Source organism: Phaeoacremonium minimum (genome assembly GCF_000392275.1).
Source record: "Phaeoacremonium minimum UCRPA7 unplaced genomic scaffold PA7_03_scaffold_348, whole genome shotgun sequence".
Lineage (NCBI taxonomy): Eukaryota > Fungi > Ascomycota > Sordariomycetes > Togniniales > Togniniaceae > Phaeoacremonium > Phaeoacremonium minimum.
In genome coordinates, this window is record NW_006921252.1 from 316,710 (window position 1) to 344,230 (window position 27,521).

At 51.4% G+C, this 27,521-nt stretch overlaps 5 protein-coding genes across 5 annotated transcripts; 3 read left to right on the forward strand and 2 right to left on the reverse strand.

Moving 5' to 3' along the window:
* Nucleotides 1–5,195: 5,195 nt before the first annotated feature.
* UCRPA7_4489 (putative histidine phosphotransferase hpt1p protein) lies at nt 5,196–5,762 on the forward strand (the record flags this gene model as incomplete). Its single annotated transcript, XM_007917034.1, has 2 exons — nt 5,196–5,347; nt 5,495–5,762. The coding sequence occupies 2 exons, from the start codon at nt 5,196–5,198 to the stop codon at nt 5,760–5,762; spliced, it is 420 nt and encodes a 139-aa protein (XP_007915225.1).
* Nucleotides 5,763–7,450: 1,688 nt separating this feature from the next.
* Nucleotides 7,451–8,041, forward strand: UCRPA7_4490 (hypothetical protein; the record flags this gene model as incomplete). Its single annotated transcript, XM_007917046.1, has 1 exon — nt 7,451–8,041. One exon carries the CDS (start codon nt 7,451–7,453, stop codon nt 8,039–8,041), a length of 591 nt encoding a protein of 196 aa, XP_007915237.1.
* A 639-nt stretch (nt 8,042–8,680) lies between these two features.
* Nucleotides 8,681–9,569, forward strand: UCRPA7_4491 (hypothetical protein; the record flags this gene model as incomplete). Its single annotated transcript, XM_007917011.1, has 2 exons — nt 8,681–9,446; nt 9,529–9,569. The coding sequence occupies 2 exons, from the start codon at nt 8,681–8,683 to the stop codon at nt 9,567–9,569; spliced, it is 807 nt and encodes a 268-aa protein (XP_007915202.1).
* An 8,161-nt stretch (nt 9,570–17,730) lies between these two features.
* UCRPA7_4492 (putative sugar transporter protein) lies at nt 17,731–19,594 on the reverse strand (the record flags this gene model as incomplete). The annotated part of the gene is made up of 4 exons (XM_007916971.1): nt 17,731–17,828; nt 17,886–18,040; nt 18,102–19,008; nt 19,498–19,594. 4 exons carry the CDS (start codon nt 19,592–19,594, stop codon nt 17,731–17,733), a joined length of 1,257 nt encoding a protein of 418 aa, XP_007915162.1.
* Nucleotides 19,595–25,002: 5,408 nt separating this feature from the next.
* On the reverse strand, nt 25,003–27,271 carry UCRPA7_4493 (putative hsp70 protein; the record flags this gene model as incomplete). The annotated part of the gene is made up of 5 exons (XM_007917009.1): nt 25,003–25,335; nt 25,391–25,919; nt 25,969–26,220; nt 26,278–26,877; nt 27,078–27,271. 5 exons carry the CDS (start codon nt 27,269–27,271, stop codon nt 25,003–25,005), a joined length of 1,908 nt encoding a protein of 635 aa, XP_007915200.1.
* Between the last annotated feature and the right edge of the window lie 250 nt (nt 27,272–27,521).

Sequence of the window (27,521 nt, forward strand, 5' to 3'; positions counted from 1 at the left end):
GTACAGAACGTGGTGTGAAAGGCCTCTGCGAACAGACAGGCATCACGACAGGACTCCATAGAGAGTCAGCTTGCTGGTGGTTCGAGAGAAAAGGGCAAAGACGTGAGACGGCGTTTGGCGCTTTGGGGAAATGGCGGGCCAGCAGAGGTCTGCATCCAATAGGAGTTGCGCTTGGCGTGCAGATGCAGTGCAACCCTCAAATTCTCAAATGACGCTGCCAGTGACGTCGGAAAAACCAAAGGACCAGCCATGCATGGCGCCCCACTCTGACAGTGCTGAATGGAGCTTGAGCTTGGACCCGGCTCTGGCATGGGCGGTGGGCGGTGGGCGGACAGAGAAGAAAAAAAAAAGTTCGGCGATGCGATGAAGTGAGGGGTGGTGGGGTAATTCTTGTGACAGTTGGACGACCCTGGTCTGTTCTACTATGGATTAATGGGTAAGTAACGCCAGTTGGTTATGTTGTCGATGCAAAGTGGTCTTGTAATAATCGTGAAAGGAGAACATCTAGCAAGATCTGTCGTAAAGGCAGCCGGGATAGTTTCTATGCTCTGTAGCTAGCATGCGACGGTCCTACGGGTAAATGACTGGCGTGAAGCTGTGCGTATAGCGTCTGGAAACTCAAGAAACCCTAAGCCAAACAACCCAGCAGGAACATTAGCATAGCGTGTAATTCCTGAGACGTAAGCCGGAGCAAGCGGATTGGGGCTAAGGGTATGATCGCTTAGCCACAAGGTCAGGTCGGCATCCCATCATCGTGAGACTCGCAACCGGGACAGCCACCGCATGTCTCTCCAATTGGGAACTGCACGATGCAGCAAGCGACGCTAAGATGGCACGAGCAGGAACAGACGCAGAAGTAGATGGAGGACCCAGCCGACGGGTTGAAGACATCCACCAACAGACATGCTGTTGCGTTGCTTGGGTCGCCGTACAGTACTGAGGACGCTCGGGGCCTTTCGCTCCTCGACCCGGCTTACCGCACTACGGACTATGCAGTAGTTGGAGATATCTCGGGAGGCGCCATGCCCTCTTCTTCCCACCGTTTCCCAAGAGAATCTCATGCAATCTTGGAAAGACCGGAGTGGCGGACAGGGATGGCCTGAACCGCAACCCTGGAGCACAGCTAACGGCCGATTGCTGAGTGGCTTTACCTAGCGGTAAATTTTTCGTATGTGCACAGCACGCTAGTTGGTGGCATACTTTGCTCCCATATTTCGCGAGAAGGGGTCCTGCTTCGGCGGAGGTGATGGTAGGCATGGACCCTGCATCTACTTTCCCCCTCTTCGGGGCCTATTTAGCTTTACCGGAGGTAAATATCGATGCTTTCGTCAAATATGCTTGCCACAATCTAGGTAGGTTGCCCGGGGAAATGCCTCAAACACGTGTAGACGTGAGGTACGATGAACGCCGCGCAGCCTCGGTCAGCTCCTGTGCTATCGTGGCCGGTAGTGAGGCTCTAGACAGCTTTTGCGGTCCAGTGTTAGCCGCTCCGTCATGAGACAGTTGGCATAAACACGTAGTAGGTAGGAGACTGCCAGCAACCCGCATGCCAACTATCTGGTGAACTCAGCACACGATAATGCTTAGAGGTATATGGATCTTGACCTTGTTTCCCCGCCGTGTCGCTCCCGTGCTGCCGTGGCCAATCTGGTCCGACAAGAGTGTGCCGGAGATGGAATGATGTCGCATTGTCCCGATATCGCGACATCTTGAGATCCCGACAAACCTGCTTCCCTGACCGAGTTGCGTCACAGTCGAAGACTACGCTGGCGCGAGGCCGGAGTAGAGGGGTGCAGATCGAAGCTTAAGCTCGGGTGATGATGGCCAAAAGAGCCGGCTGAAGAGCTTCTGTGGAAACAATGGAAAAAGGGCAATGTCGATCATGACTCTATCTGACCTACGCCACTAGGCCAGATGGGCGACATATATAGGTATGCATTAGGGGGCTGGTGATGCCCAGGAGCGGTCCAAGACTTAGCCTTATCAGACCAGCAGCGCTCTTGCTGGTACCTGGCTTGCCTGACTTGCTTGGGGCAAGAGAGCGCCCCTGCTCACCAAGGACCTGTCCCAAAGTCTAAGGTTTGTTCTGGAAGGAACCGAGGAGAGGTACAGTACAGTAAGTACATTGTCATTCCGATGTGGGGACTTGACTATTGTAAGAGTGTGTCGTCTATCTGTATCGTCTACCAGCTCTAAGGAGGAAGAGAAGCCCCCCTACCTTGTTCAACACTCCTCGCCAATCTCAGCGCGGGATTTCGAAGGGATATGGAGGAGAGGTGTTTCCCACGGTTACTTGACACCTTCTCAAACCGTACAGCTTGCCCCCCGTTTCACCCCACGCTTGCTAGGGAAACTACCCTGCAGAAGTGGATGGAAGATAAACAGACGTTACGAATAAGGAAGAATGAAGCATCACAGGAGCCAATACAGTCCTTCTGCAACAAAAGGGCATCCACCCGGTCCGAGTTAATCTGCGTTGAGGACGGGTAGGGTGTAGGGCAGGTGTAGGGCAGGTGTAGGTTAGGAAGGAACCATATTGGGACATCCCTGTCACCTGCCCAGGTACTCTTCTCTCACAGTGATCACTGCCTTCACCACCTAAGCCTTAGTATGTACCAGCCAGACTACCTAGGTAGCGTTACTTACATACCTAGTGCCATGTCAAGGTGAGATAAATGACTTCAGAGATTCCCCCAAACCTCTCACCTTAGACGAAGCCATCTCAATTCCTGCCCAGGTTACCCAGGCACCTAGGGCGAAAACTAATTACCTAGGTATACAGCTCAGGTAAGCTAAGGTAAGGTCGACCTCAGCACGCTCAGGTAAGGCAAGCCAGGACAAGGGGGCCCCCGACTCCATGTTGGCGGCATGGCGTCCACAAATATGATGCAGCAGCGAGCAAGGGCCACCCCCAATGACGCCTTTGGCTGCCGTCTGGCGCGGCTGCACACTGTGGGTTCCACCGGCCGGCCGATCAGATGGGATGGCCGTGGCATGGGTGGTGCCTGTTTGAACTGTGTTAGATTCGGGGTTGCGGGTGCAGACGGTGTGCTAGGAAGGGGTGCATTACTCGAGCGCTCCGCTATGCTACACACCCGCAACCCGCAGATGGGAAACGTTCTGTCATTACAATATCTCGCTCCTGCGTAGGCGAGAGAGACTTGACGGTTGTCGGCGCAGTGCCGTATCAGTCTACCTCCAGGTAACCGGCTTATATAATTGGCATTGGCCGGTTGGCCCGTGGGGAAGGGGAAGGGGAAGGGGGCCTGCTCACATACCCACATCAACAGCACGGACGCACTGATAGACTTACATGCGGTTGAACGAAGAGACACGCAGAAAAGAGAGAGGGAGAGCGAGAGAGAGCACATGGAAAATCCTACTGGAAAGATATCTCACTAGAGAAATGACAGCCCACTTCAGAGTTGAGCAGGGCCCACGATCAAGTCAGACAGACGTTTCCCGTACCTCACCACATGAACTAGGCTGGTCAGGTAAGCCATTTAGGTACTGTGAATATAATGGGTCTTGGCTCGGATCTTCACTAGCAGGTAGCACGACCGCTGATGGCAGAACCGTGCTAGCTAAAGTTGAGTAGTGCAGGTGCAGCTGCCTTTTCATTCTGCTACCACCAGCACTTCAAGGGCTGGCTGCGTGGTGCCCAGGTGGTCTTGAAAAAAAACTCCAGCCGACCAACCCAATGGGGATAATTCGCTGCCTATCTCAGTCAGGGTGGTGTTGGCTTGCTTCTGGCGATTTCTTCCTTGCCGCATTACCTCAACTGCGACTATTTCCATAATATAATCTCCGTATGCGTATGCTTGCTCTTATAACCACTTCGGCGCAATCCACTTAGCCTACCTTCTTTCCCCTACCCTACTGTACCTCCTCTACCTACCTAGGTAAAGTACCTAGTCTAGGTAGTGTATGCAGCCAGACTAACAGCATCGACCCGCCAGTTTCCCCATCCGCACATCCACCATCCACCATCCACCATACATCTTCCCACTGTCTACCATCCACAACAACCCACGAGTCGACTGGCCAGCCGTCATCTCGTCTCTGAACAGCTGGCAGCTTGCTGGGTATTGCCGCGCCCCCCTTCAGCCCGGCCCTCCCTCTTCCAGAAAACGTCCATCGACCGACATACATCCTCTCAGCCTCCAAACCAAGGACGGCAACCTTCCGTCTTCTCCAGATCTCCCCTCCGTCAGCCAGTCTACCTCGCACCGGCAAACCTGCCTTGCTCCTGCGTCAGTCCCTGTCACTCCGTGCCTTGCTTGTCTTCCAGTGAGTACCGTATTCCCCGATCTACCCCGTCCACCTTTGATATGCCCCGTCCACGGCCTGCCCCTGTCCTGTCCTGTCATTGCGTCTTTTGCTGGACCGTTTCCGTTAATCATGACGCCCTTTTTGCCTCTCATCTCAACCCCGCCCCATTCTTTCCACGCTCGTCACCTGTGACAACACCACAGAATCTAGTGAGAGGGGAGAGGAGAAGGGGCGAGAGGGAGAGCATGAGAGAGAGAGAGAGAAAGAGAGAGAAAAGCGCCTCCCCGTTGCAAGTGCCATGCTTCGTCTGACGACGACGGCGACGCAAACCCGCGGTAAGGCGGTTGTTAAGCAGCATGTCGTTCGCTCCGCTGTGGCTGACCAGCTTCTTGTCGCCCAACCCCTTCTGCATCTGGCGGCTGTGCTGTACTATACTGTATCATACCATACTGTACTGTGCTGTTACCGTCCGTCCTTGCTGCATCACGCCTGCCCCTCTGCCCAAACTACCCTACCCCGAAAAATTGTGGGATCCACCTTACTATTCTGGGTCTACACACTTGACGAGTACATAAGGCTTCGGCTCTGCGTTGTCACCTGCCCTCATCTGGCGCTCGGGATACCTTCCCCTATCTAGTCACTCAACCCACTTTGCCCTACCAGGCCATCCATCTACTTGCCCTACCAGCCCCGACCTTGCCTTGCCTCGCCTGGCCTTGTCCTTCTCATAGACCCCAAGCCGCCGAAGTGAGACGTTGAAAAAGTTGTCACAGCCAACATGCCTAGTTCCGAAGTGCGTGACAGGCGAGGCCCTTCTTCTCCGTGCTTCAATCTTTACCGCTGTCTTGTCCTGCTCGCTCTATCTGTTCCAACTCCGTGACTAACTATGGGGCGCTGGGTTATAGGACGACGGATCAGCCACCATGCCTGACCTAGGAGACAATGTCGACATGGCGACCTTCTCTCAGATCCTAGAGATGGACGAGAGTGAGGACGAACGCGAGTTTTCCAAACCCCTCGTCCTTGGCTTCTTCGAGCAGGCAGAGGAAACCTTTGAGAAGATGGACACGGCACTGTGAGTTACCTCCCGCACAGAATCTTATTCTGTCATGTTGCACTGTCACCTACCTCCTTTTTGACTTCCTTACCTCGCATTCTTGCTTTGCGCCCGGGAGATTTATGCGTACCTTGCTGACACTGCTTCCCCCCTCTCTTTCTCTAGGGCTGCTAAGAACCTTAACGAACTCTCCGGTCTTGGACATTTCTTGAAAGGGTCTTCGGCAACACTGGGCTTCAACAAGGTCAGAGATAGTTGTCAAATCATCCAGCAATACGGCCACAAGTTGACCGTGGACGGCGCTCCCGAGCCGGATGAAACCGTCTGCCTCCGTAAGATCACGGAAGCACTCAAGGCCCTCAAGGTGGACTTTGAGGAACTTGAAAAGCAACTGAATAAATTCTTTAGCGGTAACGACGCCAACGGAACCTAGATGCGACAGAAGCGCATAGCACCTACTTTGTGTCTGTCAGCCGCGGTAGCATCAGAAACAAGGGCTCCACCTCGACAACTAAGCACGACCTCGGAGTTGACTTTTTAAGGGGCATTGGCTCCTCTTCGCGCCTATCGTTTTTCCAAATTCTATCTCCAGACGAATCCCCTACACAGCTTACGCACGACCAGAGAGATCCCTCTAACGACAGACCGCTATGGACAATAGCGCCTGGACTATGCATTCAGGCATGGACAGCATTTGCTTTATTTATTTATTTTGGTGATGCCGAATAGAATGCCTTTTTGGACAAAGAGAGTGTCAAGAGGCTGCCACGTCGTTGCGCTGGGAACAATAGTCTCTGCGGAGTGGGAGGCTGGCGCTTTTGCGGTGGCTGTTGTGTCCTTGTCCGCCGAGACGCTTCGTGGTGTTTGTAGCGGAATGGGATTTGACTTTCTAGAGCTGCTAATCTATCCAATATGAGGTGATACTGGCTGTGTTTTTGACGATACCTTCTTCGCCTTGCTCTTGTTGTTTCACCTCTCCAATTTCGTGAAGAGCTAGCTCGTCTACAAATATTGAACGGTATATCGACGTAAATTTCCACACAAGAAATACTTGTAGGCTTGATGAAGGCCCTCTATTGATCTGAACAGCTATCACCATCTATGAAATAGAGACTCCGCATGTCTTGGCAACACTTCTCCCCATATCGACTCCTGCATATTTGGGCGTGTATCGTTTCATACAGGCTTATACGCCCTGTGTCAATGTTGTAGGGGATATCGCCAACTGTGGGGTACTGCCACCGCCCATTTGGGTGTGCTTTCCAGGGTATCCTAGCCCTTGGTGGTACCCAATATGGCCTAAGCAAGAGAGCTAGTGCAACAGCGGAACCGATACCTACGCAACGGAATCAGCGGCCGGACCAGCAGGAGCAGCGGTTGTTGGCTCTTACTCCATATTCAACGCTGTGGAAATAAAACGCCGGAGGCTATCCTACAACCAAACCGGAGCAAAGGCGTGGGAGTCCTGATCTTTATTGCTGTCTGTTCACCTTTCTTTCCAAGTCTTCTACCCTAGAGATCTCGTTGAAGCAGTTGCCCCTGAATGCCACTACCTCTAGTCACAGCCTCAGCCTCAGCGCCGGCCGGCTACGTCATATGTGATTAGTCTATGCAGTATTGTAACAACAGGGTGGCAGCCATGGCTTCTACTCTTCAACAATAATACGCGAACTGTGCAGGATAGAGCTGTCTGATACCAATGCCGAAGATTGTACGCGCAGTCCACTGTGTTTAAGCTACTCCATCCTTTCTCCCATGATGCTATGGTTCTGCGCTTTTCGAGACGTCTTGCAAGCCCCCTCAGAGCCCCACTAGCAATACAACAATGGCTTGCATCCCACATGAACCAATTAGCTAACAACCACTCACCCAGATCTTTAAACAAACAAGCCCAACGTTTTGCGAATGAGTCGTCTGCTGAGGCGCGTCAAGATGCCTCCAAAACCCGCCCCAACGCATTTTCTTTGCATCCCTCTGGTTACTACAGTGTCTCGGCCGCAACTAGTCGAAAGCCTCGCAACGTTCCGCACGGATGTCACCAATCCGAAGAGCCTCGGAGGCTTTGACGTCCCAGATGGTGCGGTCCGGCCCGTGGGGACCCTGCATTTGACATTAGGGGTCATGAGTTTCCCTAAAGGCGAGGGGCTTGATAAGGCTTTGGAGCTGCTGAAGTCTATCAAGCCGAAGAAGATTCTATCCACGATCAAACCACCTGTGATGCCGGGTATGCCTACCCAACCGATTGACCCGCCCTCTGAGGGGTCCACGGCACCGGAGGCGAACCCGCCAGAGAACCTAACAATAACTCTGAAAGGTCTCAACTCAATGCACCAGGTTGAGAAGACTTCTATCCTCTACGCACCTCCCGAGGACAAGCTGGGATTCCTACAAAACTTTGGCGAAAAGATACAGGCACTCTTCAAGGAGGCTGGTCTGATGATCGAGGATAGCCGACCGTTGCTCCTACACGCAACGATTGTAAATATGATTTATGTCAAAGGCGGACGACAAAAGGGGAGCAAGGCACGTGGCAAATGGGATAAGTCAGTCATTGACAATGCTAGAGGAATCCTGGATAGGTACGAGGACTACATCTGGATGAAAGATGTCCCGGTGGAAAAGATCGCTATATGTAGAATGGGTGCCAAGCCTAGTGTGGTCGATGGCGTCGAGGATGCCGCATACGAGGTCGAGGCTGAGATTGATTTCTAAGGGCTTGGGGCAAAGAACTCCCGCTTCTTGCATGGAAGCAGACCACAGACAATCGACATACCAACTGCGAATTGTTTCAACCTGATCATTGGGATCTCCTAGCAGCTCTGGTTAACCGAAGGCGTCCCGGACCTATCTCTAAGACAAGGAAGATAGCTATACGTCCTCGATAGGACTGCATGGTCAAGGTAACGCAGCTGTAGGTTTGATGCTGCTATTGACAATACGCCAACGAAGTTACTCCGCACTAATAGCTGTTGGACCCACTATCAGCTTGCACAGCCGCCCCCGACACACTGGACTCCAGCCAGCCGAAGTGACCTACGACGACTTAATTGGCCCCGCCACACCACCCGGAAGGGCTGAAGTCAGCAAGCACCATCTGTAACTCGCGTGGGCGGATCTGAACTGAGGCGAAACCTACCTGTGTTCCAGGCAACGATATATATCAATAATCGTCTTTTTGCCGCCGGATAGGCAGTTGCATAACCAAATACCTTCCCATCAGACGTGAGGAATTGGAAGATTTTGATCATCTCCCACCATGCAGCGTCACCGTTGTCGTCCTCGTCGGGTTTCACGTTGATCAATTCATGATACTGCCCCGCATCGCAGCTTCAGCCCAACTGACGATCGACCATGAACAGCTCGTCCGACAAGCGTCGCGGGGCCGGCAACACAGGCGGTTCCTCCACGCATGTCCTGCGTACGACGGCGCCTGGGCAGGCCACCAGCTCATCGCCTTCGGGCAATAATACCTCGCGAAGCAGCATCATCGCACCCCCGCCCCGTGCCCAACTCGGTGGGCCGTCCTCGTCGTCCTCGTCGCCCAGTCCCGAAGAGCGGACTGCCCACGCACATGGCACCAACAATGGCAGTTCCACGCCGAGCAGCCGGCGCGACAGCAATGCGCCGAACACGGCAGCTCAGGCCGCTGTGGCGGCGGCTGCGGCGGCCACGCAGCTTGTCAAAGAGAAGGATCTACGGATCGCTGTCTTAGAGCGAGAGCTAGGCGTGATGGAGACGGAGTTCCAGCGTGAGCTGGATAAGCTGAGCCAGAATGAGAGCGAGACGGCGTCGTTCTGGCAGGCCAAACACAGTGCGCTGAATCAGCAGTTCTTGCGCACCGACACGGAATTGCGGTTGCTACGGGCGGAGCTCGATGTGCGTGAGGCTGAGCGCGAGGAGCTGCGGTCCGGATGGGAGACCATGAAGCGCGAAGTACGGGAGCGTGATGACGAGATTCGAGATCTGAAGGCTCAAGTCAGGGGGCTGAAGGAGTGGGTGAGCACAAGCACCAAGGCCGATTCATCGACAAGCGACGAGGTCTTCGGTGACGGCATGGCGAGACTAGGAAACGGCTTGCAGAATTGGATCATTGTCAACTTTAGGAGAGCGAAGCTCGGTATGTTTCCCCCCTTGCCTCCCAGCATTCTGGCGGTCTCGAGGACATTTGACTTACATGGCGTTGATTTAGACCTCTCCAGAACAAATGATGGCGCAGTCTTACAAGAGCTGGGGCAGCTAGTCCCCATGTACGAGGAGCTGGCACAGACGGCAAAGGTACATCTCTTGCAATCTGTCGTCTCCAGGATACTTGTAGATACCATATTTGACGTATATTTCGTTGGGTTGTCAAGAGCCGAAGCGCAGCAATTTGCTCAAATGGAGAGCCTACTTGCTTCAATAGGTATGTGCGAAGCACTTTGTCTTCATGATGTATCGAGCATCAATGCTCACCAGGAACTCCAGGCGCACCGGAAGCAGTCAATCAGTGGAGGTCTCAAACACTTACAATATTGCGAAAAGAAGCGCCGCAGAAGATGCAGGCGCAGACATCCCATGTTGCTGAGGAGGTCATCACACGAGTCAACAGGATATTAGATGCCATAACAGACACGAAGAGCACAGAAACACGGGATCAAGCTCTGCGGGTATTGGTCAACAGCTCCATAGAATTGTCGCGCCATCTTGGCGTGCAGAAGGCGGTGTTTCAAGTGTCGATGCCGGAAATCTTGCCGCATCAAAAGGTCATGTTCGACCACTCAACGATGGAGGACATCGGCGGCGAGGATGAGGAGAGTCTCATCCAGCGAGAAATCTGCTGTGTTACATTCCCGGGGATCATCAAGAGAGGAGATGAGACTGGAGGGCATCTGCAGTTTAGAAATGTGATATCCAAAGCGAGGGTACTATGTACCCCTGAATGAAATTTGGCTAAAGCGCCCAAGAAGACTACACTATTTTTAACGTCCTTCAGAAGGAAGGGAAACAAGAGGCTCTGCTGGACATGGGTTACGTTTGCCAATAAGTAACAGAGTCGCCCTTGATTGGGCGTTTCCTGGCAGAACTAGCCCTTGAGTTCAGGCTTGCATACTGTCTCACTACTCACCTCAGCTTTCCCAACCTACATGAGCTCGTCACTCTGACGAGATAACCAGCGAGAATTGCGAGAAATACGGCGCTCGCATGAATCCAAAATATCAACGAACGAAGATCATATCTCAGCGCCTCTGTCTCAAATCGCTTAACATCGGGAAACGGGTCTTATCGTATGATTTTCAAGAGCAGAATCAGCGCCACGTCAACGCCAACTAGCAGGGGAGATAGAGACGACAGTAATGTCTCCGCGTCAACATACACATCTCCACCATGAGAACTCAGATTGACAAGGATGTCTACCAATCAGCGGGCGGACAGTGCGGGCCGTCTGTCTATAGATGTATTAGCAAAAGTGGAGGAGATGCATGAACACAACCGCGACTGCATAGTACACATGCACAGGTGGGGGAATGCCTCCAGCTCTTCTGCTGGCTCTTGAGCCTCAATCTTCAGGGTCTGGGCCGTCTCCCGGCCTTCTGGGCTGCGACTCGTTAAGGCAGGCTGCTTGGCTGGCATATGAGCTCGCGTCTTGATTAGTCGACTTCGTATCTACAACAATACTGCAGTCATCTCCAACGAGTTCGAAGTTCGAAGCCTATAATTATCAAGCCAGATCAAATCTGAAATCTGAAATTTAAATCCGAATATTTTAGGGTATAGTCAGATCTTTCTGAGGAATTAACGCTCTGTAAAGATATTTGTTTCGCGGGATAGTCGCTGGTGAATTGAGTGGCTGTGTTCGTTGAAGCCTCTGGGTAAATCTACCGAACTTGAAGTTACTGAACGTAACAATGAGTCGCAAAATTCGGGAGCCTCAAAACATAAATGTTAGACAGACCGCTATATCCAAGACAATTTACAAGCAATCAAGGAAATAATAACCATATTCGGTATAAGTTCTTGCGGTGAGAACCACTGACACGGTTGATAGTCACTAGATGGCCAAGACAACCGGCAGCCAGCTCCGACTTTCGTGGCTGGATTCGCTGTGACACAGCGCTTTGTCGGTTACATAAGGCGTGATGGGAAAGAATGGGGAAATTTCTGGCGATTGGCAATCGCCTCTGACTGGGATAGACGAAAGATACTCCTAGAAAAGGAGGGTTGGCTCCCGTGGCCCAACTTCTGAGATGGTGTGCAGCCACTGCTTCTAGTGGAGAACCATATCCTTCCAGCCGCTGTGCCGTCCTGTTGAAGAGTGGGAAAATGAATCGCCCAATGGATTTTCGAGGAGGGAAATGAGTGAACCAGAGATATATCGTTAATCCCCAAGATAGTCTTGATCACAAGCGTTTTGAGACCGGACCAGCGATCCAGAATTTCAGAGTCGCGTTCGTGTTGGAGCCCAACGTTGTGATCTCCTCATCGGACATTTTGTTGTGAATCTGTCGTGACCCTCGTCTGTATCTCTGGAATCTGCAGGATTGGCGCCAGCTGCATGCACTGCACTTGCAGTAGCCACACAAGTGCGTGCAGTTCCTATGACCCGTAAAGCGTCTCGCCATCTCGGCCCACGGCTCATTTAGAACCACTCTTTCCCGATACAGAACTTCGAGTTGCGGGGACTGTTCTTTTCACGTATAAGTCTGACAGACCCGGATCATCGACATCTATTTAAACTTCGACCTTGTTGTAGCGGATAGAGGTGAACTACGCGTACAGCTGACCACCCCACCTTTCGTCTTTGAAATCTAGGCCGAGCGTACTGCTCCGTCAATATGGGGTCGACAAACAACTTTGACTTCACGTCCTTGCAAGAAAGTCTTCCAGAGAAAAGTGAAATGAACGAGAGCGGGCACTGGCAGATGTCTGGATCTGGGCCAAGCTCAGCTTTCCTGTGGGATAGTCTGGGAACTGCTGACTTCAGCGACACTGGACGCTCAATATCTTTTTCGGACCAGGACTCCGAGTATTCTTCGTACAAACTAAACAGCAACCCGTACTTAGATTATGATCTTGAGAGTGTTCCTTCAACAGTGGGGAGTAGCAGCAACCGATCACAGGTGCGAGCGTCGAGCTCCTTAGCCACATCAATCCCACGTCGGCTTCCAGGTCGAACATTCAACGAGCATTTCCAGGACCAGCCTGCGATTAGCTCTGCAATACGTCTCCCATGTGAATTTCATAGACTCACAGGCTGTCGGTCTAGCTTCCCAGCAGATGCGACGACAGAGTGGACAGAGCACGTGAGTGAGCACCTTCAATGGAACTTTCCTGAGGAGTGTTGGTGCTGGTTCTGCGACAGTCAAAAGTTCTTCGCCGCCGACCGTTCTGGAGATAGGTCATTCAATTTCTTTGAGCGCATGGAACACATTCGTGACCACATTGTCGAAGGCGAGTACAGTCCTCAACAGCGACGGCGCGATTATCCGCTCCTTAAACACATGGCGAGGCATGGGCTCATACCGAGGGATGTTGCAAACCGAGAGCTCAGCACTGCCGAGGGTCCAAGTCTCCCTAGATCGATGTCGCCGCATCTCCCATCAAACAGGGACAGACAAAATAACCGAGACAATCGGGTGTTGCATGATCAAGCGGGAGAAGATCGCAAGCAACGAAGGGAGAAGAAAAAAGAAAAAAAGCATCGCCATTGATATAGACAGGGTGACATATGGAACGTCATTCTGACTCACTGGTTGGATTAACATGAGGAAAGAACAACCTCCAATTCCGGCAGGTACTCGGATTAGTTCCGGAGTGTGGTCGGCGGCTCGGGCCATGAACCACGGAACGGAAACCCACATGATACCCTGTCGATCACCGGCGATCCGGGGCTGCCCCACAGGGCTTCTCGGCATTCGATTCTCCCCTGAAGCTTATTTTGCTGTCAATCGATTACTCATAATTTTATACCCGGGGTCCTTTTTATTTCACTTTTTTATTTTATTTCTGCCAGCTGTAAGGCGGACGCATGAACCCGCTGTGCGGCGTCGGCCAACATATTTATCTGCAGGCGGATTTGCGGACCACATGGGAAGGCAACGCGCGTAGGGCAGACGCGAGTCTGCCTCACCAAGCCCCTCTTTGAACTGCCAGGCACATTGAGAACGGCAAGCTGTAGGCCTCGGTACCACAGCTCCTATCGACAGAAATCCTTATTGGAGAAGCTTTGAATAAGCCCATGACGATTTTCCTTGGATGGACATGTCTATCAGTAAGAGGAAGAAACTAGTTTCCATCATACTCAAAGAGATTGAGAAATCGCACAGTTTGACAAACCACGATGATGGGGCAAGGTTGAGTCATTTAAGTCTTCGAGTGCTTTTCCAGTGTACCAAACATGGTCATGGGACGTAATTTCGACGGGGTTAACATGGACACATCCGGGGTTGTGACTTCTCTTCGGAATTTTCAATATGAGCTTATGCCGAGTCTAGCCATAGTGTTATCAGTTATTGCAGTATGATTTCGAAACGCGGTTGTTTCAGTACCGGCAACTCAAGTATTTAATAACAGAGCCAGAAGCGGGAATCTCTTATACGCCCCATCTTACTATATAACTGTCCATTCATTCCCCTCAGCGTCTCCGCCCGTAAGATAAGGCATCGTAGCTAGTGGCAAAATATAGACCGCCATTTCGTTGCCTTATTCCAAGTGTAGGCCAGGCAAAATTTTCAACAAGATCAGGCAGGCTGTGCCAGTTCCCAACCACCCATTGAATACCAGGCACAGCCTCAAAAGATAGTGTACATGGCGAGACATTACTTGTCCCGCTGAACTACTGCACGGCAGCCCTGAAAATGAGTACACCGTAGTCAAGTGACTAACGGGAATGCATACACCAGCAACCTCGACATCCACACTAATGCGAGATGCCACAAGTCCCTGCATGCCGTCAACTTGGCGCAAGAGACAAGCCTCACCCTAATACCATGGTTCGCCAACAGTGGAGGGTACCTCATGGCTCGTAGAGAAGTCATGCCCTCGAGATTGTCGACCCGTATGATTGCTCGGTATTGCTATCGGTGATACCAAAGCGCTGACCTGAGTTGTACCTCTGATATGCTATTGCTATAGCAGAAGAAGATTTTAGCACCCTGAGTAAGTCTTTTGCTACAGCTTTCATCATAGATTCATCTGCTACGGGTTCGATAACGTGTCAGCCACATATCTCGTGTTGACTACTTGCCTCGGTGGCGTTGCTTACCTATTATCCCCGGAACTCTCCAACTAATATAGCCAATACGGGTTGTTTGCTAGCTCTGAAAGCTCTTGACAAAGAGTCTCGGCAGAGCATTGCGCTTATCCCACCTGGCTTGTAGGGTGTTCTCAACTTTGATTTTGAGTCGCATTCTTCCTCGATCAGCTCATGTTGAATTCAGGATTGACTTCCTCTATATCGTCATCAATTCCCGACACTAAGTCATTCATAACCTTTATGTAAGGCTTCAGATATGGATGCCTGCCTCCCCTAAAGAGGGCGAAAAACGCAAGAAATCCATTCAGCAGTTCGCTTATGCGACTCGGGAATGTAGAGGAAGAAGAGTGAACTGCGGCGCCAAGATTCGAGTTCTGCCCCTGGTGGTTCGGATTTGTACCAAACATCGTCATCCCACTGTCGCCTGGTGTGTTCATATTGCCAGTTGTAAATAGTATTAGTGACATTGCCACGTTATAAACCTTCTCAACCTAATTCATTTCGCTTTAGTACATATTCATCCTCAGTAGATAAATGGGGGAATGAGGAAGGGAGAGGGATACTCACGATACCAACTCCGTGAACTTCCATGCTGCTTAGCCGCGATGTTGTGCAAATCTGCAACATATTTTGCGCAATCACAACGATGTAATCTGGTCGAAACTCGGACCTCATGTCACCTGCGCTAAGAAGGGTGTGCTTAAGACACAAGTCCCACATTCGGTGGTGCAGCCACTGTTGACTAACCAAGATATCGACTTCCTGAGTTTCTGTCGGCTCGGGAGCACCGGTGGAGGCACCAGTGCCACCGCTTTTCTCTGCCATACTGTCATCCCCTTGAGGCTGAAAATGAATGACTTGCATCTGGTAAAACCTGACAGCGTCCTCATGGGTGAAATTGGCACAATGAGCACCTCTTTCTACGGCACATCGCCCATTCCAGCAATCTACAAGGCGATCATCGATGAGGTCGTAGAGCTCAACCATTCTCTTGAGACCAAGGAGAGCTCTCGCGTCGGTCTCGTCCTGGGTTCGCGGTTCGACATCCGTGATCATTCGATTACGCTGAAAATCCAGGTTCGGATGCCGGCGAATGTGAATTTCTTGGCGCCGCTGAAGTGCCCAGGCCCTGTAAACATGATGAGCTTCGTAAACGCTTCAAGATATTTGCAACAAATCGCGAGGGAAGCTTCGATGGTGTTATACTAACCTTTCAGTCACAGAGAGAATCCAAAACGCCCTTAACCTTTGGTTTCTTTCTTCTTCAGTACGGCCGGAATATGACGAAGGATCCTGCAACCTCATCATTTCTGCCAAAGTAATAGCCTCTTGAAGTCGAAACCACGCTGCATTGTCCTGACCTAAGCCGAAGTGGCAACCAAATAGGAAATAGCTCGTAAGGACAGCCTCCAACGTAGGCTCTTGGCCGAAATCCGGAATGTTGCGAAGCGTGGCCGCTTCGCTCATCAAGTGACTTGCTTGAGCTTTCCGATGTTTCATAGAGCTGCGCTCATCGACTAAAATTGGTTGGATGAGCATGAAGGCACCCAAGGCAAGTAGCATCGCCCCAAACTGGGGGCAGCTTCGGTGGTCTTGAGCTATCATTCTTTGGTAAAGATATGAGCGATTGAATATCGGGGCTGTTGAATGGAGCCTGGTGAGATACGTGTCAATCAATGGAAGGAGAAATGATTCCTTGACAGTTGCTGGCCAAGATTGAGTTATGACACTATCGTTGACCTCGGACTGCATCATGAACCCTGAAAAGTCCACAATAGGAGGCGACGGCGACAGGAATAAACGCTCAGAAACCGTGAAAGCGCTCATGTTCGGCATCAAGGATGATAGTTGCAGGTCTCCTCCACGCTCGGCATCCTGGCTATCTTTCCAACTCTGCAGAACCCAGTCGTCCTGGCCGAGAGCAAACATAGGGTCGTTGGTGTACAAGTCGCGATGAAGATCCGGAGTGCCGGAATCACCAAGGGACAGCGCATCCACAAAGACCTCGGAAGGAGACACACCGGTCTGAGAGCTGGGTGTCGGGTCTGGAGGTGCCAAAGCCTCGACATTGTCCTGGTTCGCCTGGGATGAGGTATTTGACGGTGACACGACTGGTCCATCGATTCTCTCTATATGCTGTGTGGTGGGAATCTGGTGCCATTCCTGCTCTGAGGTCGTCCCAAGCTCAGCATTCTGAGCTCTCTTGAGTCCGGCGATCTGGCCTATTAAACCATTACCTGTTCTTCGCCCAGAGGATGGGAGAGTCTCGGTAGCATATTTGCGTGGAGGCCCTCTTCTCTTGTGGACGAGGTGGAATGTACACTCCAGGCTCTTCTCTGCGCAGCGCCCGCAAGGATGTTGCCGATCACACTGTGAGGAATAAGTATGGGATCAATGACAGGGTTCTATCCAAGTTGTCGTCTAAGCGACTGAGCATGGTAAAGCTATGGCACATACTCTTTGCTTGCGGACATTACATTGGTCACAGGCTTTGGTCTGAGACTGATATCGCAGGAAAGGAAGCTTTCTAGGTGATTGCTGCATGTTGGCAAGGCATCTCGCGCCATATGGTACGCGGTGAACGCAGCATTGGGTAGTCAGGACGGCGAGTGTTTGCAGGTTGGAAGTTTGAGTGGGTAGAAGAAGCATGGGAATTTCAGTGGGCGTGACAGCGTTCGAGTCAGTCAATCGGTGGCGTAAATCACCTGGATTGTAGGTGACAGCACACTATAAGGGCTCGGCTTAGTCATTGCTACCTAGGGAGATGTCGCTAGAAAACCCTGTAGATCACTCCGCGTTTTGACTTCCCCAGTCTGAAGAGCTTTGAAGTACTTAGTTTGTATTTTAAAAAGGAAAATAGGAAGCAAAGGGTCTAATGCCCGTCATTTTGAAATGCTGACTATCTGGTGACATTATTCCCACTTCAGATGAAAGTAGAGGTCACGTAAGGGTGAGATCACGTAAGGGTGAGATCACCTCCATTTAAGGGAACTTAGACCATTCAAGCGGTGTAAGTGCGCCGAGTCAATTCTTTTAATTCTCCTACTACAACTATGCTAAAATGATATTTTCACCTATGGCTGGAATTAATCTCCCTCATATGCTACTGAGACGGCCAATGATGCTTCACCCAGAAATGCGGCGCCCAAATAGGAGAGACTGAAAGATCTTAAGCCTTGTCAACATGCTCCCCGAAGCTGGCGTTAATGGTAGCACCCTTGACAACTGCCTCCTGTACATGTTCAGGAGAAACACCACAGACGTAACCTAGAAGAGACGATTTATCAGTCCATGTCTTGTCCATGCGATATCCAAATTACTTACCCTTGAATCTCCTTGACGGGACGCCAGCGGCGAACATCTCATCAAGCTCAGCCGAAGTCCTTCCTTTAGTCTCTGGCAGGTAGAGAAAGGTTAAGACGAGACAGATGAGCATCCATCCCGCAAAGATGAGATATGTTTTGGCTCCGAGGTTCGCTCTGCACTCAGCGTTAGCCTTTTTCAACACCCCAAAAAATCTAGTCAAGATTGAACACGCACTCATCAGCATTTGTAATGTAAGGGAGGACAAAGGTGACAACAAGGTTGAACAAGAAGATTGTCATGAAGGTGAAGGCGCTAGTCTTATTTCGAAGACGCGCCGTGGGAACCTCTGAAGAGACAATGTATGTCATCGGACCAAAACCTGCAGCGAAGAAGAACCCAAACATCAAAGAGAAAGCGGCTATGGCCTTGCCAGTGGCCGGGTTTGAAGTGTCAGCGAAGCCTAAAGCACCGACAACTATGTCAATGACGAGAATAACCGAGAATGTGCTGAGGGCAAGGACACGGCGTCCGACCCAGTCGACCGCGAGGAGACCGAAGACGGCACCACCAAGAGATAGAATGTTGAGCCCCAGAACTAGCAAGAAGGGGTTGGATGCGCCGATTTGAGTTAGGAAAATGGTGGCATAATTTGTGGCCATCGAGATTCCACTGAGCTGTTGGAAGTTGCCGATGGAGATAGCGATCAAGGTGCGTCGCAGATTGTTGCCCCTGAACAGATCCAACCAGGACACTTCACTCTCGGCGGCACGGAGAGCAGCTTGGTATTTCAGACTTTGCATCTCAACTTCAATCTCCTGCTCATCATAACCCTGTCGGACCTTGCGCAGGCTTTCATACGCACGAGTGTCGTTGCCTTTGATAAGGAAGTACGTCGGCGAGTCCGTGACAAAGAAGAGACCGATCGCGATCAATATGGGCCACAGGCACTGTAGGCCGATAGGGAGGCGGTAGGCGAAGCTGGTTGGATCTGCGTGTGTTCCCCAGTTGATGCCCGAGGTCAAAACAGACGCGGTGTCGATCAAGACAATAGACAGCCCAACTACTGCTCCTCGGATCGCCGAAGGGGATATCTCGCTTTGGAATGTCGCTGCCATGCTGAGGAAGATCATCACGGAGACATCTATCGTATGTTAGTATGAAAAGGGGAAACTCGAAGGCTCTCAATTAGGCAAGGTGTGTGAAGGAATGCGTCTTACTGCAGATAGCACGGCCAACGGTTATAGTGGCAACATTCGTCGACGCCGTTTGAATTGCTGCTCCTATCGCACTAATTACACAGCCAATCCAAAGTGTCTTCTTGCGTCCGATGAGATCTCCAAGCCAGGCCGCAACGACAGAGCCGCAAATGGCACCTGCAACTGGGACTGAGGTGATAATCGAGACATCAGATGCTGGCAAGATATTGCCACTCGTTGAAGTATGACCGAATTGCTTAATGAATGAGGGCATCGCGATGACGCCGCCAATAAGTGAGCCATCATAGCCAAAGGTGAAGTACGCCGTCGAAAGTACCAAAGCTAGTGATTGAATATTGTCAGTCAATTAATTGTCTACTAACCAAGAGTATTTCAAGGGAAAGTAAAATATGATATCTAGGAAAAGAACTCACCGGTGAAAATGAGACGGTGATTGTGACGGAGGTGGTAACCCGCGGTTCTGGTATCCTCTGCCTCACGAGGCTGGACTGCAGAATCGCTCATCTCCATTGGTGAGAATGATGTTAGTGGTAGCTAGATATTTGTGGTACCGGTAGTTTGGATAGCAGATACCATAGGATGCATGGCAATCCGGGGCAAAGCCGGGGTTAATAAACTGATCTGCCGCTCGACCAGGCCTAACCGGTTCAGGAGAATTCCCGCCTTCACCTCGAACACGGCACGCATCTTTGACGAAAGTAGAGTTTTCCCGATATCATGTTCCCACTCCGCATTTCGCAGGGCGAGCATGTCATGGAGACGAGGTCTGGCCATGGCGATGTGACGGTCTTCCCCATAGATGAGAAAATTCAGATGCACACATGGCTTCAGATGACCAAACGATGCTTAACTAGGACATCCTCGTTCGGCATTCCTTTGCTGTCATGCAACCCGTACCTCGCTTTGAAGTCATTCCGATAGAATTATTGTGTCCTGGACTACACTAGGCTCAATACCAATTACACAACAAAATCTCGTCTTGCCTCGTATATCAGCAAGAGGCGGTTGCAGAGCTTTCTACTACTTGCAGGGATGTCAAAGCCGTCTTGAAGCTATACCTCCTACACCTTCAGTTATGGCCATTTCACAAGATCATGAACATGTTCATCCTCTACTAGGAAACTTGATCGGGATCCGCCGCAGCTCTAGCACGGTGCAATTCCGCGGCATACCGTATGCCTCTATTCCAGGTCGCTTTCGCCAATCCCAACTCATCACAGAGCTGCCTCCTCCATGTTACAGAGCGACGGAAGACGGGTATGCATCCACCATCACTGACTATCAGTAGTAATAACCCAATGGCTAATTTATCTTGTTAGACCGGAATGTCCTCAGCCTCCCACCCCTTATCCTGACTATTGGAGCCCGGTCAAGAATGGCTCAACGTCCAATCAAGCAATATACATACCCGCAGAGGCGGATGAGCAGAGATGTCTCAACCTATCAATCACTGCTCCTGTCACAGCCCTGCAAGGGTCTTCCCGGGTCCCAGTGATGATTTGGGTTCACGGGGGATCCTTCGCTGGTGGAAGCCATACAGTCACTGTTGCGGGCGTGCGAGTATATGATCCCTCTGCATTCGTTCAGAGGAGCGTAACTATAGGCAAGCCGGTGCTGGTGGTCGGCATAAATTACCGAACTGGGCCTCTGGGGTTTCTCGCCTCATCGAAGCTTACAGCGCTCAATCAGGCACATGATGAACCTGTGGGCAACTACGGATTACATGATCAAAGGCGAGCCATTGACTGGGTAGTAAGAAATATCGTAGGTTTCGGTGGCGACCCTCAACAAATCACATTATACGGAACCAGTGCTGGTGCTGCGTCTTGTCATTATCAAGTCCTTTCTGACTGGGAGAAGAGGTTTCAGAGGACAATCATCGTCAGCGCAACTGCGCTCGGTCTTGGACCGGCAAGTCCAGAACAGCACGAGGCTTTGTTCGATGGCTACGTGGCGGCGCTTGGTCTGAAAGCCGATCAATTAGATATTGTGGCACTTCTTTCCGAGCTTCCTGTACAGAAACTACTCGATGGGTCCAAGGGCTTAAATTTGGGCCCAATATATAAGCCTTTAATCGATGGCGATTTCATCAAAGATGCTCCAGCACAACGGATGTCAAATCGAGTGAAAAGGGGACCCGACATGATGATAGGGTCTTGCGCATACGAGGTATGTTTTTCCCCATGCAATATCCATACCATACGTGGACTTTGACTAATAATCCCGCAGAAAGAACTTGTAGAAGTCTTATATTCCATCGTCCAAAGCCCCTCTAGGATGGATTATTTACGATCTTCACTTCAACCCAACGGCATGCTACAGGACCCCGCCAACTTCTTAAGTCCAGAGATTCTCAAAACCTACAAGCTTGATTCAAAGTCAAGTGATAGGTCTTCCTACGTTGACTCCAACGCCTTAGATCTTGCCACCGACATCATGTTTAGATGTCCGCCTTACTATACCGCCAAGAACTCCGCGAGCAGGACCCTCCTCTTTGACTTCCAGGCCGTGAACCCCTATCCAGGAGCGAGGTGGAACTACCGCAAGGCACACCACGGCGCCAACGACCTGTTTGTGTTTAATCCAGCGCCTGACCTGGTCCCAGCCGAGGATCGACGAAACTGGAACGACACTGTCGCACGGGTTCAAGAGACATGGATAACCTTTTGCTATGGCGAATTGCCTTGGAAACCGTTTGATAAGACAATTGATGGACCAGTGTACCTGTTCGCAGATAGTGGTCAGTCAAGGGAAGCGCAAAATCTTGTAGATGCTCTTGGTCAAGAGACGGCAAGTCAGTGGGCTACTGTTCTTGCTCAAGCAAGCTGTGATTCATAGTAATGTTATATTCGAGACTCTTTCGGGGTACCAAATACTTGTCGTCGTATGCTGTAGATCTTTACAGATTCTGTATCGCACTTGCAAACACAGTGGCGGATTTCCAACATTACCAGGAGCTATACTTTGATTATCACAGAGGAGATCGCCTCCCTGTTATCTACTACAAGATTCAAAGCGTTACTGACTTATCACAGCATGGAAGCATTCACAGTGCTCCGGGGGCGTGGATTTCAAGTTTAGGGAGAAAGGAATTACCTATACAGGCTTGGGAAGCTTCAAATGAGCCGACATGATAGGCTAGCGTCCCGGCCAATGGCGTATAAGCGTGAAGACTAGGATCTGCAAGTTGGGCTAGGATGATAATACATCGTCGCCACGAGCGTTGTCGAAATGAAAAGACTCAACGAGATCTCGCCATGTCAGAAGATGAATCAGTCAGTGGTCCCCGGCCGATGGTAGCCCAGAACACACTACCCCGGTGTGGGGAGATGGGCGGGCATGGTTGCGTATGATTTGTAGGCAATTTACCAGAAAGGGTAATTTCCCGATATTTGGACGACGCTGGACGACGCCTCATTTCTCGTGTGATATGTATTTGCCCGCCGGCTCACATAACCTCGTGTCACTGCAACAGAGACTTGCGACACCATTTCTCAAAATCATTTCACACCCCTCATCAATCCTTAGCCATGTAGCGTTTGATCCTGTCTAGTTTTTAAAATCGTGCTGGCCTCGGTTACCAGAATCCCTCTTTGCTGGAAATGGCTGCCACCCCCACTATTCCACCAGTGACCGATGCCCCAGAGTCTTCTTCCCTTGCGATATCTTCAAATCAACAAGTAACTTCAACCCTTCCAAGCATTGGTGTTGTCCCTGCCCCTAGTACTGCGTACGCAGATGATTTCAAGCGATGGCGTCCACGGTATCATCTGATGGCGACTTCGGGGTGGATGAACGATCCCTGCGGTCTTGGCTACGACCCGGCATCGGGGTTGTATCACGTGGCTTTCCAGTGGAATCCGGATGGCAACGACTGGGGCGATATTGCCTGGGGCTCTGCCGTTTCTCACGATCTTGTCTCATGGAGAGTCTCGTCGACAGCATGCCTTAGGCCGGACTTGCCTTATGATCGTCTTGGCGTATTCTCAGGATGCCTCATCCGGCCAGGTTTGGCCGGGACAGATCCCAATACCTTGACATACTTCTATACATCGGTCAACCACTTGCCGATTCATTATACGTTACCCTACGTGTACGGCAGCGAGTCGCTGAGCATGGCGATATCGCATGACGGTGGCCGGACATGGACAAAGCATCACGACAACCCCTTATTGCCCCGTCCGCCCCCTGGATTAGACGTGATAGCCTGGCGCGATCCGTTCGTGTCTCCATGGCCGGCCATGGGCAAATTATTGGGGCTTCCGGAAGATACTCTCTTTGGGTGTATCGCGGGTGGTATCAAGGGCCAAAGTCCCACAGCCACTCTATACTCTATTGACCCTAACGACTTGAAGACCTGGACGTATAGAGGCCTTCTTGCCCGCCCCGGTCTCAACAAGCGGCTCTCCCGCTGGTCTGGGGATCTTGGAGTCAACTGGGAGGTGACCAACTTTCTCACTGTGACAGATAATCTCAACCAGATATCTATGAGCTTTATGATCATGGGCTGCGAGGGTTGTCTCCCAGAATCTATCAGCTGGGCGACCAAGGGCAGTGGCTCGGACATGGCACGGCGCACAATTCGAGCCCAGTCATGGATCTCCGGAAAACCCCGGGAAAGTCCAGAGCCAGATAATCAAGAAGGCTTGCTCAGTGTTGATTTTGCAGGCATCTTCGACCACGGCTGTCTCTACGCGGCAAATTCATTTTGGGATCCCACTGTTGACGGAAATGTTGTACTTGGATGGGTGGCAGAGGAGGATGTTCCCGATGACCTCCGTCATAGGCAGGGTTGGAGCGGCTCCCTTTCCATCCCTCGTCTCCTAACACTCGTTACAATTCGCCGGGTCACCGGCGCTCGTGTTTCGGCTCTGAAGGAGATCACATCCATACAGACAATCCCAGATGAAGAGGGCACGTCTACCATTGTTACACTTGGATTTACACCCCATCCAAACCTAAGCCAATTGCGAAAGTCGGCGAACTTGGTGGAGCTTCAACCCTTTGATCTAGTCTCGTCAACACTTGGCTCTTCCCTGTATCAACCCAGCCTCGATGCTCGTAGTTCATCCTGGGAATTCGAGACTCTGATTGCTGTCTCACCGCACTGTCAATGTGTAGGCTTCGAAATAGGTCACTCGGAAGGTGAGTAGACTTAAAAAACATGAGCCTTTCAATCTATGGCCTTGCTAACAACCGGACTCGCTAAGACTTTTCTTCTTCAACGAAACTGTATCTGGATCTGAGCAAGGAGGAATTCGTCATCGATCGAAGTGGTGTAACCGTGACAGACTCTCGAGTCAACCGTCTACCGGAGATTGCTCCCCATACTCTATTCACAGCATATGATAGCAAAGAGGGGCGACACGTAGAGGAGTCGTTACACGTCAGAGTGTTTTACGACGCAAGTATCCTCGAGGTGTTTGTCAACAGCAGGACTGTCATCACAACTCGAATCTATCCAGCCACAGACGAGTGCTTCGGCATCAGACTCTTTGCCGATGCGGGCTCTGACAGCTCGGCAGGAACCATCTTGGCACATGTCGAGCTTGCTCGTTTGTGGGATCGGCTTCCAGGGACCGTGTTCTCGGAGCCCGTAGAGACCTAGGCGAAGACAAATGTTATACAGAGACAGCTGCAGAAAGCCAAACCGATGTTATGATGAAATACATTCTCTTGAATTCTTGTATTGTAGAGAATAATTTGATTGGGTAATTACAACCCGTCCTCTTTTCAAGTATCGTTGCGAATCATCTCGTAGCATTGAGTAGTCATCCGACGCAGCATTTATTATAGTCTAGATCATCGGTGTGATATCCAACCAATTCAAGCGCCCAGAAGTCCACCGTCCCTTTTGTATTGCATTATCCTCTTTCTCATAACCCTCTTGAGTCTCAAGAACCGAGCTATAGGCTCCCTTAACTGAAATCGGCCTCAACCCGACCGTACCTAACCCCGTCAACCTTTAACTCAAAACCTAGACCCGCACTATCGACAATCATCTCAAGAGTGAAATCGAGGTTATCAAACTCGACTCCCCTCGTCGTTGTAAGGCGTGTGAACAGGCTTCTCGGAACAGCGTTGAGATCCGTGGTAAGCGTACATACGTGGACGAGGTCTCTCGTATACGCTTGTGGAGGCTCGTCGGCCTCACAGGCAATCAGGTCGTCAGTCACTATGAGAGACTGTCCGGGACGGAAATTCCGCGTGTAGTGAAACGCGATGGGAGACAAGGGCGATATAGCCTCTCCCTGTGACACGTCAGTAAGCGTATCATGAAAAGGGCAGTTTGGGACAGAAACGTACCTTGGCAATGTGCCACTGCATCCGGTCCGAAACCATCCACCTCTCCCACAGCGGAGACCAGTACCTCTCGCTGACCGAGTGCTTCTCCTCGTCAAACACGGTCGCGTACGATGTGCCGTAGTGCATTCTCGCCTTCCGCGAGATGACCATGTTGCCCTCCAGCCCGCGAAGCACCGCGCCGCGCACGACGGCCGTCCAGGCATAGACGGGCTGCATCACCTCTATGGAGCCCATCTCGTTGAGCGCTGTCGCGCTCGCGTGTGTCGGTCTCTCACTATAAGGAGGAGGCGCTGCACTTGTGAAATGTGATTTTAACCTCCGGTACAGGTAGTCGCTCTGACCAAAGCCTCCGACGAGGATTATCCCCGAAACGATACCGCCCTTGGCTCTAAGACTATCGACCTGGCCTTGCACGAGGTCGCAGACCTCCTTCACTACGGGCTCGAAGATGTCTTTTACTTGCGTAGCGCTCATGACCAGGAAGCCAGAGTCTAAGCCAATTTCCTCGTCGTCAGGCAAGCCGGGAAAGCTATCGCTATTAGCACGTCTTGCTGCTGACTGGAACAAGAATGACTTACGGGATGTTGACCTCCTGATGCTCGTCTTCGTTGAAGTTCCTCTTCACAAACTCTTCAAAGTAGCGCAGGCCCATCTGCCATGTCTTACCTTTCTTGACCTTCATCTCATCGAACCTACTCTGACCAAGCCGATTCTTCACATGCTCCTCGAACCGATAGTTCAAGAACGCACTTCCACACAGGCCACCGGTTCCGACCGCTGACTCCTCGACACGGAGCGGTTTTAGGGATATAATCTTGTATGCGATCAAGCTGTCCTCTGTTAGCTGCAGATCTTTTCACGCCCTCTTCTCAAGCCCATAAACTTACTCAACTGTGCCACCACCGCCGTCACAGACGATGAAGTTGTCGCCCACGTTGAGATGGTTTGGCTGAATCGCTTTTAGTGTGTACACAGCCGCGGCTTCAGGCTCGCTGATCATCTGTATCGAAGACTTGGCGCCCATGCCTGCCCTCTCGGCAGCCTGCAGCGTCGTGTTCTTCGCCGCATCAGACCACACCGCCGGGCAGGTCAGGACAAAGTCCACCTTCGTGGACGCCATGAACGACTCTCCGTACCTCCTCGTGAGGGTGTCCATGGTGTGCTTGTAGATCTGCGTGAGGTAGTCGCTCACGGCGTCGACGACCGTCTTGTTGTAGCGCTTCAGCTGCGCCGCCGTCTCCAGGGGGCTGACGTAGAAGGGGAGCTTCTGCGAGCGGTCGAGGAAGAGCTTGATGCATCGCAGCCGCGACTCCTCCGGCTTGAACTGGAAGCCCCATTTCACAGTGGGCTCGGTGCCGGTGGGCGCGTCCCCGGCCAGGTCATACGTTATCTCGGTGGGCACCTTGTCAGATGTGATACCGTTGCCGCCAGGCCATGTCTTGATGATCTCGATGTCGTCTGGGGTTGATGTGTAGACGGCGGCCACACTGAAAGTTGTGTCAGTACGATACAATAGGAATTAGTTCCCCGTCAAGTTGAGTCTCGTGCTTACTCAACACAACCATCCAATCAATGGTAGGGTAAGGACAAGAGGGATAAATGTGTCCATGTATAGTCAAGAGACGGCATTGGGGAATTATATCAACGAGGCGAAAGGCACGCACATACAAGGAACCATCAAACTTACCCAGAGAAAGTTGTACCAAAGTCCACGCCCACAATCAGCCGATCCGCGGCGGGCATCAGCTCCCGGATGGGTTCCCGGACCGGGCCATTGATGGCCTCGGTGGAGGAGGGCGGAGTGTAATTGGTGAAGTAGTTCCTGCTGTCCTGGTTCCTCCGGCTCGGCGACGAGCGGATGGGCAAGGTAATATTGCTCATCGTATCTTGTGCGCGCTCGCTCGTTCTCTCTCTCTCTTTCTCTTTCTTCTCACTTCGTGCACTGCCCGGGTAAAGGGGGGGTCAACGACTACCGTGGCCACACCCAACTTATCATGCCTATGAGGGAGGCCAGGCAGCTATATTCTCCCCCAGCACCAGCGCTTCCTCAGCGCGAGATCCAATCGGGAAGGAGAGAAGATGCGCTTGTTTTGAACGATAGTTTTCTCAGATGCAGACTTGATTCACTCGG